Genomic DNA, 12,841 nt, shown 5'->3' with positions numbered 1-12,841 from the left:
AATATATATCAATTTTTTTTTTGTTCTGCTCTTTCTCTATTTGAAGAACAAATTTACGGAATTGTCTTTTAGCGAAATAACTGTACGAGTGAATAAAATGAAGCAAATCCTTCATTTATTTTATCTCACAAAGACGTTTTTATAAAACAATTCGATAGAATCAAGTTCATATATCGATATCCAAATCATAAATCGGAAAGGTCAACTGCTTCAACCATAGGAGTTATATCTTTGTCAGTATCCCCATCTATTTCAGGATCACATTGAGTTGATCTAGGTACTTCCAACCTTGGCCAACTTCCAGGCTCAGCTTTTTTCAAACTAACCTCCACTTTTGTACCATACATTGTTAATTTAGACTTCTCTATGTCAATTATCTAAAATAAAAATTAGAGAATTCATTGTGAGCGTAATTTGAATTGAATTCTTCGATGTTACCCCTTTGAGTTCAATATCAAGGAGAAAACTGGTATTGTCCTCTGGAAATACCAAATTAGCATTCAACCTAATTGGATTTAATTGAACTATGCTCTTTTCTACATCATATTGTTTAGCATAAATTGTTACTATAACATGGGAAGCAGTTTGATGATAATCCCAACGGCAATTCACTTTACTTTTATCGCTAACCTAAAATGAATTTCAATGATAAAACAAAATAAAATGCAAAAGGTTTGATCACTTTTTACATTGGTTGTGGATGAAAACATTTGAATTCCCTACCTCTTTTTTCCACAAATGGTTTCCTTCCTCGCAGCCGACCTGATCCAAGAAGGACTGAAAATCAGTTGTTCTCTTTTTACAACATGACCAAAATTTCAAACCTTCATGAAACACAGGATAACCTGGATGGTAAATGCAATTTGAATCATTGCTTTGAGGTCCTAGATATGTATGTTTGCATCCCCCATTTTTGCATGCTGTTCCAACAGCAATTGTATCAGAAGTGCCCTTTTCTTCAGCTTTCTTATTGAATACTTGTTGCTTCAGAGAGGGGGCTATATCTGGCTTCATTTCGGCCTTCACCAAATAGAAAACAAATTACTAATTTCTAGCTCAAACAATTCATCATTGTAACTAGAGTGAGATTCAACTCCTCTTTAAGAAAATTTCACATAACTGAATTTATTACCATAGGAGTATCAAAAGGTGGTCGTGGGAGCAAGTTCGGTACAATTGGTTTAACTTCAATAACTTCATTTACATCTACTTCCACAGTTTTTGCTTTTTCAGGCTCTGGAGGTTTAACATTTGAATGGAAGGAAACCGTACAGCCTTTAATATTCAAGAACTCCGTAAAATCTGTACATTTCTTGTTGCAACATGACCAGCCTTTATAAGCATCGTGAAAAAATGGATCCCCTGGGTGATGACGACAAGAATCTGAAATAGCAGTTCTATTTAATTTGGGCTGAAAATTACGGTTGATTGCCCTCGGACTAATGTCAATATAAAGAGGTATCAATTAATTTGTTATATTGGTTTATAAAACAACCTTTTTTGTTGTCATTGGGGTCGAATTTTTGACCACATCCTCTGTTATAACACTGCAACAAAATTACTGTTTTCTCCATTTTTTCCACTCTGAAAAGGTCTAAGAAGTAGTTGAATTTTGCTTCAGATTACGTTTTGATTCACAGTTTTGATTAAATGGAATTTTCGGGAATCTAAAAGGGGTTATCAATTCATATTCATAGGGATGTCAAGGAGGCGCCGATGTTTTTCTATCGATATCGAGGTCATATTAGTGTTCTGTGGAGGTCACTCCACAGAAGGGACGACAAGATTTGGTTTTGGGACGCCACTGGCCGCTATCGCTTCTTTGCCCTTCGGGCATCTTCGGGTATTCTGTCAAACTGATTTAAAATACTGTCAAATGTCAAATCCCCACATGAAAATAAACTTTTTCACGTACAAGTACATAAATACACCTAACTACTTAACAAATTTTCCGAAAATTTACCCAATGGCAAGTACTGAAAAAATGGAAATTCACAAAGAAGATGAACCTTATGGTCTAGGCTGTGCTTTAGAAGCCTTCACTGAAAGAGACGAGGTGGAAAAATTAATAGATAATCTAAAGAATGCTATCAATGAGGACCTTTCATTTCGTGAAAGATCTTATGAAAAATTTGCTTTCATTTTGAGCCTTTACAGTGAGCAACCACATCTTTTAGACAAGCATATTCCAGAATTATTGGAAAAATTCATAAATATAATTCGGGATACGAATAATAGTATGGAATTGAAGCATATGACATTCAAATATTTATTTGTTTTGGTGAATGTGAGGGGTTACAAAGTAATTGTAAACCAGCTACCCCATGAAGTAAGATTGCATCGGAGTGAATTGAGTTTTGGAACTTCAGGTTTTCAATTTCAGGTGGCTGATTTTGAACCAGTTCTGCAGATGTTAGAAGCTCAAGATCCTAACGACTGTGACAACTGGACGACCAGGTATACTTTACTGCTATGGCTCTCAATTATAGTCCGAATACCATTTCATATGTCGAGATTAGATGGAATATTAGATGGAAATTCTGATGAGAAAACTGTTATGGGTCGGGTTTTGGAGTTGATAAAAACATATTGTGTAGTATCTGATAAATGTAGGGATGCAGCAGCTCTTTTAGCTGCACGATTCCTTTCCAGGTAAATGATCTACACTTTATATAATTTATGAAGTTCTTAACTTAAAATTATTATAGATCTGATGTGAAATCTGTTCATTTAACTTCGTTCTTAGAATGGGCCAAAGAACTAGGTTCTCAAGATACATATAATATTTTCCAAAAGCATGGAATTTTCGAATGCATAGCTATTATATTGAAGCATGGAAAAAGAGACGATCTTCTACCTTATGCAAGAGATTTATTACAATGGATAATTTCTCCAAAATTTAGAGAGAACACTGGTAGTAATGTCAATAAGTTGGTTTTTAAAATAATTCAGAGAATCGGTGAGGTTTTATAGATACCGACCAATTATATACTGACTATTAGAATTATTCACATTCTAAGGTCTGATATTCTTGGCTCCAAGACTTGCGAGTTGGAGATATAAGAGAGGTAATCGTTCTTTGGCTACCAATTTGAGCGCTGGAGATGGTACCACTTCGAGCGATGATCCTAAGGTAAAGCAGACTGAGGAGGATGATGATGAAGAAGCCATTGTTCCTGAAGAAGTAGAAGAAGTGATAGATCAGCTTGTTCAAGGGCTGGCGAATCAAGATGGTATTGTGAGGTAAATGAATTTTTTCAAATTGCAACAAATTTATCGTACAGTTTCTTGTAAGAAAATTGGATATGTTGATCGATGTCGGTTGAAGGGTATTATTGTTAACCAATATGAACAGGTGGAGCGCAGCTAAAGGTATTGGTCGAGTCACTGGACGGTTGCCTAAGGAGTTAGCAGATGAAGTTGTTGGTTCTGTCTTGCAACTTTTCAATCCAAGAGAGGGAGATGGTGCCTGGCATGGGGGTTGCTTGGCATTAGCTGAATTGGGTGAGAAATTTTGTGTAACCCACATTTACCGTTTTCAACATTGTTTGTGTGTCATACACACATACAGGGAGTCTGAATTTAACATTCATATACCCTCTGTACAAGTGACCTTTATCTTCGTCATTCATTCCTGATAAACCATAGCCTTTGCAGAATTTTATTAACGAATATTTCGCGAGATATGGCAGGTTGATGAATTGCAAATTTAGGCAAGAAATAAGATGAAGCTTAGAACCACAATGCTATGTGATAGCTGCTTCAGTGTGATTTTATAAAAGCATAATGGAGTTTCACAATAATATTACGCGAGCGAAGGCGCGGGTTTGACCTAGTGAAGGAATAAAACAACATTTTTCCTCTTATCAGGAAGAAGAGGATTACTGCTTCCTCAGCGTTTACCAGAGGTGGTACCAGTAGTCATAAAAGCTCTGGTGTACGATGAACCAAGGGGATATTCGTCGGTGGGTTCCCATATTAGGGATGCCGCCTGCTACGTCTGTTGGTCTTTTGCGAGAGCCTACGATACAGATGTATTGAAGCCGTATGTGAATCAGATTGCATGTACTCTTATTATTGTAACCTGCTTCGATAGAGAGGTGAGTAGCAATGTAAATTATGGGGCTGAGACATGATCAAACTATTTACACTACTTACAGACTGTTTGGTCGTTTTTAAGGGTCCCCATTACGTGATTCCATAGTTTGTAATATGGAAAAAACTCGATATTTATTTTAAAATGTGCCATATCCCCTAAAAACTATATTTTTGTGAATAAAGGGTCTAAATTTGACATACCTCCAGTTGCAGGAAAGTCCATTAAGATTTGATGTCCTATCAAAATTTAAAACTGTCATTTTTGAAGGGGAAAATGGAGGATTTAGATTTTAATGAAGTATTAAATTTCAATGGACTTTCCTGCAACTGGACGATAGACTGATATTTATTCAGATAACAAGGTTGAATGTGTTATCCATCATATTCATTGGAGCTTAGAATTTTTCTTGTCTACTCAAAGTTTCTTCACGAAATTGGTGCTGTACAGGGAAGTCTTCGACTGGTACGAAGATTTAACAGTAGATTCTGAAGGTCAAAAGAAACACTTTTTTCCTATACCATTTTTTCCGAATCTGTTCGGTTCAAAAGATGCAGGGTGTTGAAAAACCATGAAAAAATTTTATTTTTAGTTCTATCTCACAAACGGTTTTATCGAATGAAATGAATTTCGGAATATAATTTTTCGTTTATTTGATGAATCTTTTTCGAATACAAGATATCACCCACGTCTTCCAGTTTTCTCATTAGGACCATTACGTACCATAAAAATAACCAAAATTCAAAGAACCCAACTCTTGAAACTAAGTTGGACGCTATCTAATGAATATTTGAACGTTTATTAAAATGAAAGTATTTTCATATTTTCTCGTATAATGCGCAATTTTCGAGTAATTTGATGTTCAAAAATTTAAAAGTATCAGTGAAATTTGAAAAATTGGGTACTTTGGCTGAAAACAACTCTGTTTAAAAGATCCACAGATGTCTAGGGTCACAGAGTAACTAGTTATTCTGAAGATAATTTCGTTTTTCCAGGTGTGGCACAGTTCATTATGGCTATATCTTTTTATCAGGGCCGAATCGGAAAAAATGGTATGGGAAAAAAGTGTTTCTTTTGACCTCAAAAATCTACTGTTAGAATATTTGTAGGAATCAAAGACTCACCCTGTATATGTATGTACACTAAAATTAGGTCACTTTGAGGCAATCTGAAAATGTAGGAGAATTGGAGTTCTCAAATTGAACATATAAATGGTCGAGTGCGTGGTTAATGTTTAAAAAAAAATGAAACATTAAAATACACACAACCAAAAGTTTTTTAAATTGCTTTCTCCCATGTCTGCTCAATTTTGTTTTTGACAGTTTTCTGCTTTCTAAGAAAAAAATTTAAGATTGATCATCAGGTGCTTCTTTTTACATTTTTTCAAATTAACAGTGGCTCACTGGAAAAAAGTTCTGGAGGAAAACAGGGAACTATCAGTTATAATATTTAACCCAAAGTTTAGTTGAATATCTTATGAAGTGTAGATACTATAAGAAAAAAACGTGAAAAAAATTCTAACTTCAATCGTTTGTGGTCTCATGTTTATGACACTTTTTTTTCTTAGTTACTCAAGAAATCCCTTCTTTTCGTTTGCATCTCCAGTTTAGGAACATATGCACTTAAAATTTTCCTTTACATTGTCCCTCATTTCAGATAAACTGTAGGAGAGCGGCATCTGCGGCTTTCCAAGAGAACGTAGGCAGACAAGGCACTTTTCCCCATGGCATAAACATCTTGACCTGCGCCGATTTCTTCGCGGTGAGCGTTCGGAACAACGCCTACCTCCAAATAGCGCCCTACATCGCTCAGTTCGAAGAGTACACGTTGTCGCTCATCGATCACCTGGTCGAAAAAAAGGTCGACCACTGGGACGTCGGGATCAGAGAGTTGACCGCAAAAGCTCTGCATAATTTGACCGCTTCCGTAAGTTTATATACGCTGCTCAAAAATTGTGGATATCCGTCAGAAAACTCAAATTTTTGCACCCATGTATTACACACAAAATATGGTCCTCATGACACTGAATAGCTTAGTTGAAAAAAATGACAAGAAACACATTTCCTGTAGGTGTAAGATTTATTTGTGGAGCATATGTCAGAAAATTGGTATGGCAACTAATCTGGTGTTGTGTAGTATCAGTTGTGGATTAATTGTGACATGAATTTTGATAAATATTTTATAAAATATGTTAAAATGACCGATTTACGTGGCCTTCTAGGATCCAAACCACATGGTCCAGAAAGTTCTACCAGCCCTATTTGCGCAGGCTTATACTATCAATCTGAACGGTCGCCATGGCGCTGTTATAGCAATCGGAGAAATCGTACACGCCCTCTCCGTCATAGCCAACGGAAAGAAAGCGAAGATCGACACATATCTCAACGATGATCTATTGGGCAAATTGAGAGGCCTCATCAGGATATTCAGGGAAAAATTATATTTCAGGGGGATGGGAGGGGAACTGATGAAACAGGCGTGTTGCACCTTTATCGAGAAATGTTCCTTGTCTTCCCTTCCCTTTCACGGTGAAGATGTTGTGGGTGAGAATGAAATTGACGATAAGTTCGTTTTATAGAGACAAGCGAAGAAATTAACGATCTTTTTTTCAGATGATTGGTTGTGCCTTGTCAACGAATGTATACCGTACAATGTCGTTGCCATAAGGAATGGGGCTATTAAAGCTTTGCCCATTTTACTCGATGAGTACTTCAGAGATTCCTCTGCTGTAGCGAAGCAGGAAAAATTGGTTGAAGAATATTTAAAGCAGCTTTCAAATACGAGCGTCCAGGTGAAAATATCATGTCTAATTTTTGGCTTTCAGTTTATAGAAACCTTAACAAACAGTTGAGATACTCATTATAACATCTGAAACACAAGAAATAAGAATAAAAAACTGTTGTTTCCACAAACAACAATTTATTATTTTTGTTTGTGTTTCAGATGCTGGGAGAAAAAAAATTATGAAAAGTTTCAAGAAAATACTTTGTTCTTTGTTGTTGTTTATAACCAAAATTTCACTAATCGATTTTTTCAGGAAACCAGGATGGGTCACGCGTTAGCCTTGGGTTTCTTGCCCAAATTCATGTTGAAAGATAACCTGGAATCCATAATAGAAGCTCTGATAGAGGCTTCAATGATAACTCAGGCTACTTTGAAGTGGGCCGAGGCTAGAAGGGATTGCGTCAGAGCGTTATGCAACATAGTTTTAACCTTGGGGGAAGATTTGGAGAAAGGTGAGATGTCCTTTGTTTATTGGGTTCTCATATGGTGAACATTCTTGAATCGACAACTTATGTAATCATCGGCTTCGGAAAAATTATTCTTTAACGCTTCAAAATTAAAGGGACTTCAAAATTGATTATGAACTGACCGTTAGATGTTACTGAAAATATGCACCTTTCCGGAAACATCAATATGCTCAACTTATGAACAAGTTCGGTGATTTTTTTATTTCTCTCTTCATTTCGAAGATATTATTAGTGTTTTCAACTCGTGTTTCAACTTTTCCTATGCAACTATTTCTACTTCAGCATCATTGAAAATGGCAGTTTCTCAATTTTTGTACATAACTCAAAACCTAGAAATGATAGACCGGTTCTGTTTTCAGATTTGGATTGCTCAGGAAAAAAGAGCTAAAGAATGTGCAATCATTTTTCTTCTAGCTGCTATAGTTCTCGAGTTCCCCTCAGCAAACAACGGAATTTTGCCTACCCTGAATATACAGGGTGAGTCTTTGACTCGTACAAATATTTCAACAGTAGATTCTTGAGGTCAAAAGAAAAATTTTTTTCCTTTACCATTTTTTCCGAATCGGCTCGGTTGAAAAAATACAGGGTATTGAAAAACCATAAAAAAAATTTCTCTCACTAACGGTTTTATGGAATCAAATGAAAAATACCCAAAATTCAAAGAACCCAACTCTTGAAACTAAGTTAGACGCTATGTTATGAATATTTGAACGTTTTGTAAAATAAATGTATTCTTCATGTTTTCTCTTAAATTGCACAGTTTTTGAGTAATTTGATGTTGAAAAATAAAAAATATCTGTGAAATTGAAAAATTGATTATTTTGGCTGAGTACAACTCTGTTTAAAAAATCCATAGATGTGTATTGTCACAGATTTAGCTAGTTATTCTGAAGGTAATTTTGTTTTTCTCATTATGAAAACTTAAAATGGCTATATCTTTTTATCAGGGCCAAAATGGAAAAAAACGGTATAGGAAAAGAGTGTTTCTTTTGACCTCAAAAATCTGCAGTTAAAATATTTGTACGAATCAGAGACTCACCCTGTATATGTATGGACACTAAAATTAGGTCATTTTCAGGCAATCTGAATACACAAAGCTAGTGATCGATATCTTACACTTCAATTTTTATTCTCCCTCGTTTCAGAACTGCCTGAAAAATTCGTAAACAACATATTCAACACTTTCCTAGAAGGCCTGAAAGACTACACTCAAGACAAAAGGGGCGACATAGGGGCTTGGATGCGAGAAGCTTCGATGACAGGTTTACAAACTCTGATCCTGTTTTTAACCAACCAACGTTCCAAATATCTAAAGCCAGATATGGTGGTGAAATCCTTGTCGAATATAAGCCAGCAAGCTGTCGAGAAGATCGACAGAACTAGGGCTCTGGCCGGAAGGGTATTCTACAGTTTCATTCATAAGTAAGAAAGTTATAATTAATTAAGTAATTATAGGTGGAAAACTATTCCGATAGCTCCCTTCGAAGGGCTCTCCTGAGTTGCATTTTTGGATTATTGTTTATATGAACCTTTAGCATTATTTCTTGATGTAGAACCTCGTATTGATACTAAACCTTCATTCCAAGGCAGTGTAGATATAAATCCTTTAATTTTCAGCGATAACCCGGTCCCTTATGTACCACACCACGCAGAACTAATCAGTATATTCCCGAAAGAGCAATGCGACGATCTCAACTGGAATTCTGCAAATTTCACCTTCCCAAAGTTCGTTCAACTTTTGCAATTTCCCGATTTCACCTACAACATTCTGTTGGGTCTAATTTGTAGCGTGGGAGGTCTGACGGAAACCTTGGTAAGTTGAGACTACCCCAATTTCTTCGAAATTTTATTTTTGTTTTTTTTTTAGGTAAAATATTCTGCTTCGTCGCTCTTCGCGTATCTGGATTCGGAGAAAAAACTCAAGGGGGATGCTGAGATGAGGAGGATTTGCGAGGTTATTCATCAAATCTTCGTGGATTATCACAAGAACGATAGGATAACTGTACCCATGTTCAAGTTTTTGGACAAAGTTTTCGATTCTGGTTGCCTGGAGTGCGTTCTACAGGATAAGGAGTCCGATTTTGCCCCGCAGATACTGAAACTGATCCAGGCGGAAATAGCAGGCTGCAAGGATATATACAAACTTATTGATGGGGTCAACACTCTATGCCAATTCATTCAGGTTAGCTTATATGACCCTTAAACTTGAATACTTATGATTAGTTGAGAAATAATGTAATGCAAAAATTTTACATCTTCTCTACTATCTCGCACAGGTTCTAAAGACATTCCATCAAGCATCGATTAATACATAAATAGAAAAGCAGCTAGAAGCTTTTATCCACCACCGATTATGCATAAATTGATGATAATTTATGTGTTTCCTTGCGCAATTCATTAATCACCCGTGATTAATGCACAATCATTAAACACTTGTTATTTATGAGCCATTATAGACTAGTTCACTAGTCTATTAAAATTCATGGTACGAATCAGTCAGGAGACTGTGAACATATTGCTATACAAGCTGTCCTGAAATTAATGCAACAATTTGGTCACAGATTCTCGAGATAAAATTAGGAGACCCCCATTTTCATTTTTCGCCGGTAGGCCCCTATCTTTGGCAGTTACAGCCCCCTGCATTTCACCCCTAATAAAAGTCATTTCTGGCCATAGGAAAATCACTGAATTTGGCCACAGGATTTGTATAATTTGAAGAATCTCATAGTGCTGCCTATTTTGGTGGCCTTAAGGCCACAATTTCTTTGGAATGACTTTACAGCATATTTGAATTTCTTGGAAATTGGTAAACTGTTGGAAAGCCCTAACAAATAAAAAAATTTCTTGTCTCTTGCAGTTTGTTCATGAAACGCAAGATTTTTGAAAAGAATCTGAATGTGTGATCAAACTATTCTCCTTTTGTTTAACTTTTTTTTCTACAAAAAATGATTAACAAATGTCTCTTAACATTCCATTTTCCGAACTGCCTGCAAATTTGGGACACACTGTAGTGCATTTTCTAACATCAATTTGAAATATAAATCGACCTGTCCAAGCATATTTAAAACAGAAAAACTGTCTTTGATTCACTGAATTTATGTTGGAGACTCGTATTTTAAGATTTTCATATTGTAGTAAAACTGACTTGATATAAGATTTTGTACAGGGTGAGCAAAATTCGTTGTCCACTGAGGGGATCTCGTGAACTATAAGAGTTAGAAGAAAAATGAAGACACATTTCCAAGCTTTTTATCAAAGAAACAAAGAAAACCGTAGCCTCCTACGAATCTTCGATTTTGAGTTAATAGAAAAAAATTAGATTTTGACAATTTCGAAAAGTTCTCATAATTTTTTTGTCTTTAAAGTTATAGATCTGAAACTTGAACCCTCTGCAGGCACTTTTTCACGTAGAATCCACTGACGAGCTCAAAATATTTTTTCATTTCGAGTCATCAGGCGAACTTTCTTTTTTCAAATGCAAACTTTTATTGAATTTTTATTTTTGAATTGGACAAATATCTTTTGTCAGTAGATTCTACGTATAAAAGTGCCTAAGAAGGTTCGATTTCAGATCTGTAACTTCAAAGACAAAAAAGTTATGAGAACTTTTCGAAATCGTCAAAATTTAATTTTTTCTGATAACTCAAAATCGAAGATTCGTAGGAGGCAACGGTTTTCATCATTCTTTCTTTCTCTGAAAAAGAGCTAGGAAATGTGCTATCCGTTTTCTTCTAGAAGTATAAGAATACTTCTCGAGATTTCCTCATTGGACAACGAATTTTGCCATCTTTTAAGTTAGGAAATTTTTTGTACATACTGACGAATGTGGAATTCTTGATCTGTTTACAGATAAAGAGTGAGGTTTGTGAGAAGACCTTGATACAGTTGAGCATAATGCTTTGTCATCGCCATTCCTATATCAGGAGGTCGACAGCAACACGATTGTACGAATCTCTCCTCGTAAACGGTGACGCAAGTACAATAAATCCAGACAATATGGATCAGATACTGCAACTATTGGGCGACACGAATTGGGAGGAGCCAGTGGAAGTCGTCAAACCAATCAGAAACGAACTGTGTAAATTGATGGGCGTTAGGGTACCGACACCTAAAGCGAAACCTGTCCAAGGGAAATGAATTCTTATACACGTTTCTTATTATGAGCTTTATTTGAATACTGTTATAATTGATTTTCTAATTTTGTATTAACTCAATAAAAATAATAATTTTTAAGTCTTATTTTCAATTTTGTTGGTATTACTATACAAATTCACAGGTTACTTTCAAACTGAGATGCAAAACTTGAAATTAATTCAGATACATATCAGCTGATATAAAATCAACAAATGTTACGATCTAAATTATGAAGCCAACTATAGTCAGTCGAAGTATTAACAGAAATATCATTTCGTCGAGAAAGAGTAGATGCTGAACATGGTTTCGTTCTCATTTGACCTCTTCAGAGAGACCTCTGAAATGATGGCATCAAATCATTCCATCCCTGTCAAGATGGGAGTTGTGTTGCTCTGATGATGTCAAATGAGACTGAAACCATGGTCAGCAATCTACTCTTTCTGACTGAACGGTATTTCTGTTAATACATTGAATGATGTTGGCTAGTTCACTTTAGATCGTAATATTTGATTTTATATCAGTGGATGTTATTTATTTGAATTAATTTTGTTTATTTTTCACCTGTCTTAATCCTGAAGGTTTTTTTCCATTTTGTGGTCTGGCCCTTGGTTTTTTTATGAAGGCGTTAATGAACCTGATACTTTAAAGCTTTTTTGGCCGTGTTGAGTAATGGAGAAGATGAGAAGAATGATGAACTACAATTTTGTGGAGCTTGAGAAGTTCTATAGAAATTCATGGTTTTTATGAAACTTGGTATACAGGAATACAGGGTGAGTCTTTCACTCGTACAAATATTTTAACAGTAGATTCTTGAGGTCAAAAGAAACACTTAAGAAGATACAGGCTGTTGAAAAACCTTAAAAAAATGTTATTTTCAGTTCTATCTCACGAACGTTTTTATCGAATGAAATGAATTTCGAAATATAGTTTTTTATTTATGCGATGAAAGCTTTTCAAACCCTTGTCTTCCATTTTCTCATTATGACCATTACATTCCATAAAAATACCTAAAATTCGAGGAACCCAACTCTTGAACTAATTTAGACACTACCTTATGAATATTTGAATGTTTTGTAAAATAAAAATATTCCTCATATTTATGTTCAAAAATTGAAAAGTATCTATGAAATTTGAAAAATTGGGTAGTTTGGCTGAATACAACTCTGTTTAAGAGATTCACAGATGTGTAGTGTCACAGATTTAGCTAATTATTCTGAAGGTAATTCTGTTTTTCCAGGGGTGGCACAGCTCATTATGAAAACTTAAAATGGCTATATATTTTTACCAGGTCCGAATCGGACAAAATGGTATAGGAAAAAAGTGTTTCTTTTGACCTCAATAATCTACTGTTGAAATATCT

The 12,841-nt window shown here is 35.4% G+C and overlaps 2 protein-coding genes across 2 annotated transcripts; one reads left to right on the top strand and one right to left on the bottom strand.

Annotated features, from left to right (window-relative positions):
• Window positions 1-93: 93 nt before the first annotated feature.
• On the bottom strand, window positions 94-1,631 carry LOC123319528 (cysteine and histidine-rich domain-containing protein). The gene is made up of 5 exons (XM_044906557.1): window positions 1,496-1,631; window positions 1,133-1,383; window positions 724-1,020; window positions 439-630; window positions 94-377 (listed from the first exon to the last, which is right to left on the bottom strand). The coding sequence occupies exons 1-5, from the start codon at window positions 1,572-1,574 to the stop codon at window positions 186-188; spliced, it is 1,011 nt and encodes a 336-aa protein (XP_044762492.1). The 5' UTR covers window positions 1,575-1,631; the 3' UTR covers window positions 94-185.
• Window positions 1,632-1,870: 239 nt separating this feature from the next.
• Window positions 1,871-11,578, top strand: LOC123318899 (tubulin-specific chaperone D). The gene is made up of 14 exons (XM_044905676.1): window positions 1,871-2,329; window positions 2,384-2,652; window positions 2,709-2,959; window positions 3,021-3,243; window positions 3,356-3,504; window positions 3,871-4,100; window positions 5,753-6,022; window positions 6,318-6,639; window positions 6,709-6,887; window positions 7,134-7,332; window positions 8,493-8,769; window positions 8,965-9,160; window positions 9,215-9,529; window positions 11,197-11,578. The coding sequence occupies exons 1-14, from the start codon at window positions 1,877-1,879 to the stop codon at window positions 11,482-11,484; spliced, it is 3,621 nt and encodes a 1,206-aa protein (XP_044761611.1). The 5' UTR covers window positions 1,871-1,876; the 3' UTR covers window positions 11,485-11,578.
• Window positions 11,579-12,841: the final 1,263 nt, after the last annotated feature.

This window comes from Coccinella septempunctata, chromosome 8, assembly GCF_907165205.1.
Source record: "Coccinella septempunctata chromosome 8, icCocSept1.1, whole genome shotgun sequence".
Lineage (NCBI taxonomy): Eukaryota > Metazoa > Arthropoda > Insecta > Coleoptera > Coccinellidae > Coccinella > Coccinella septempunctata.
The sequence above is the reverse complement of the archived record's forward strand: the minus strand, read 5'-3'. Positions and strand labels throughout refer to the sequence as shown.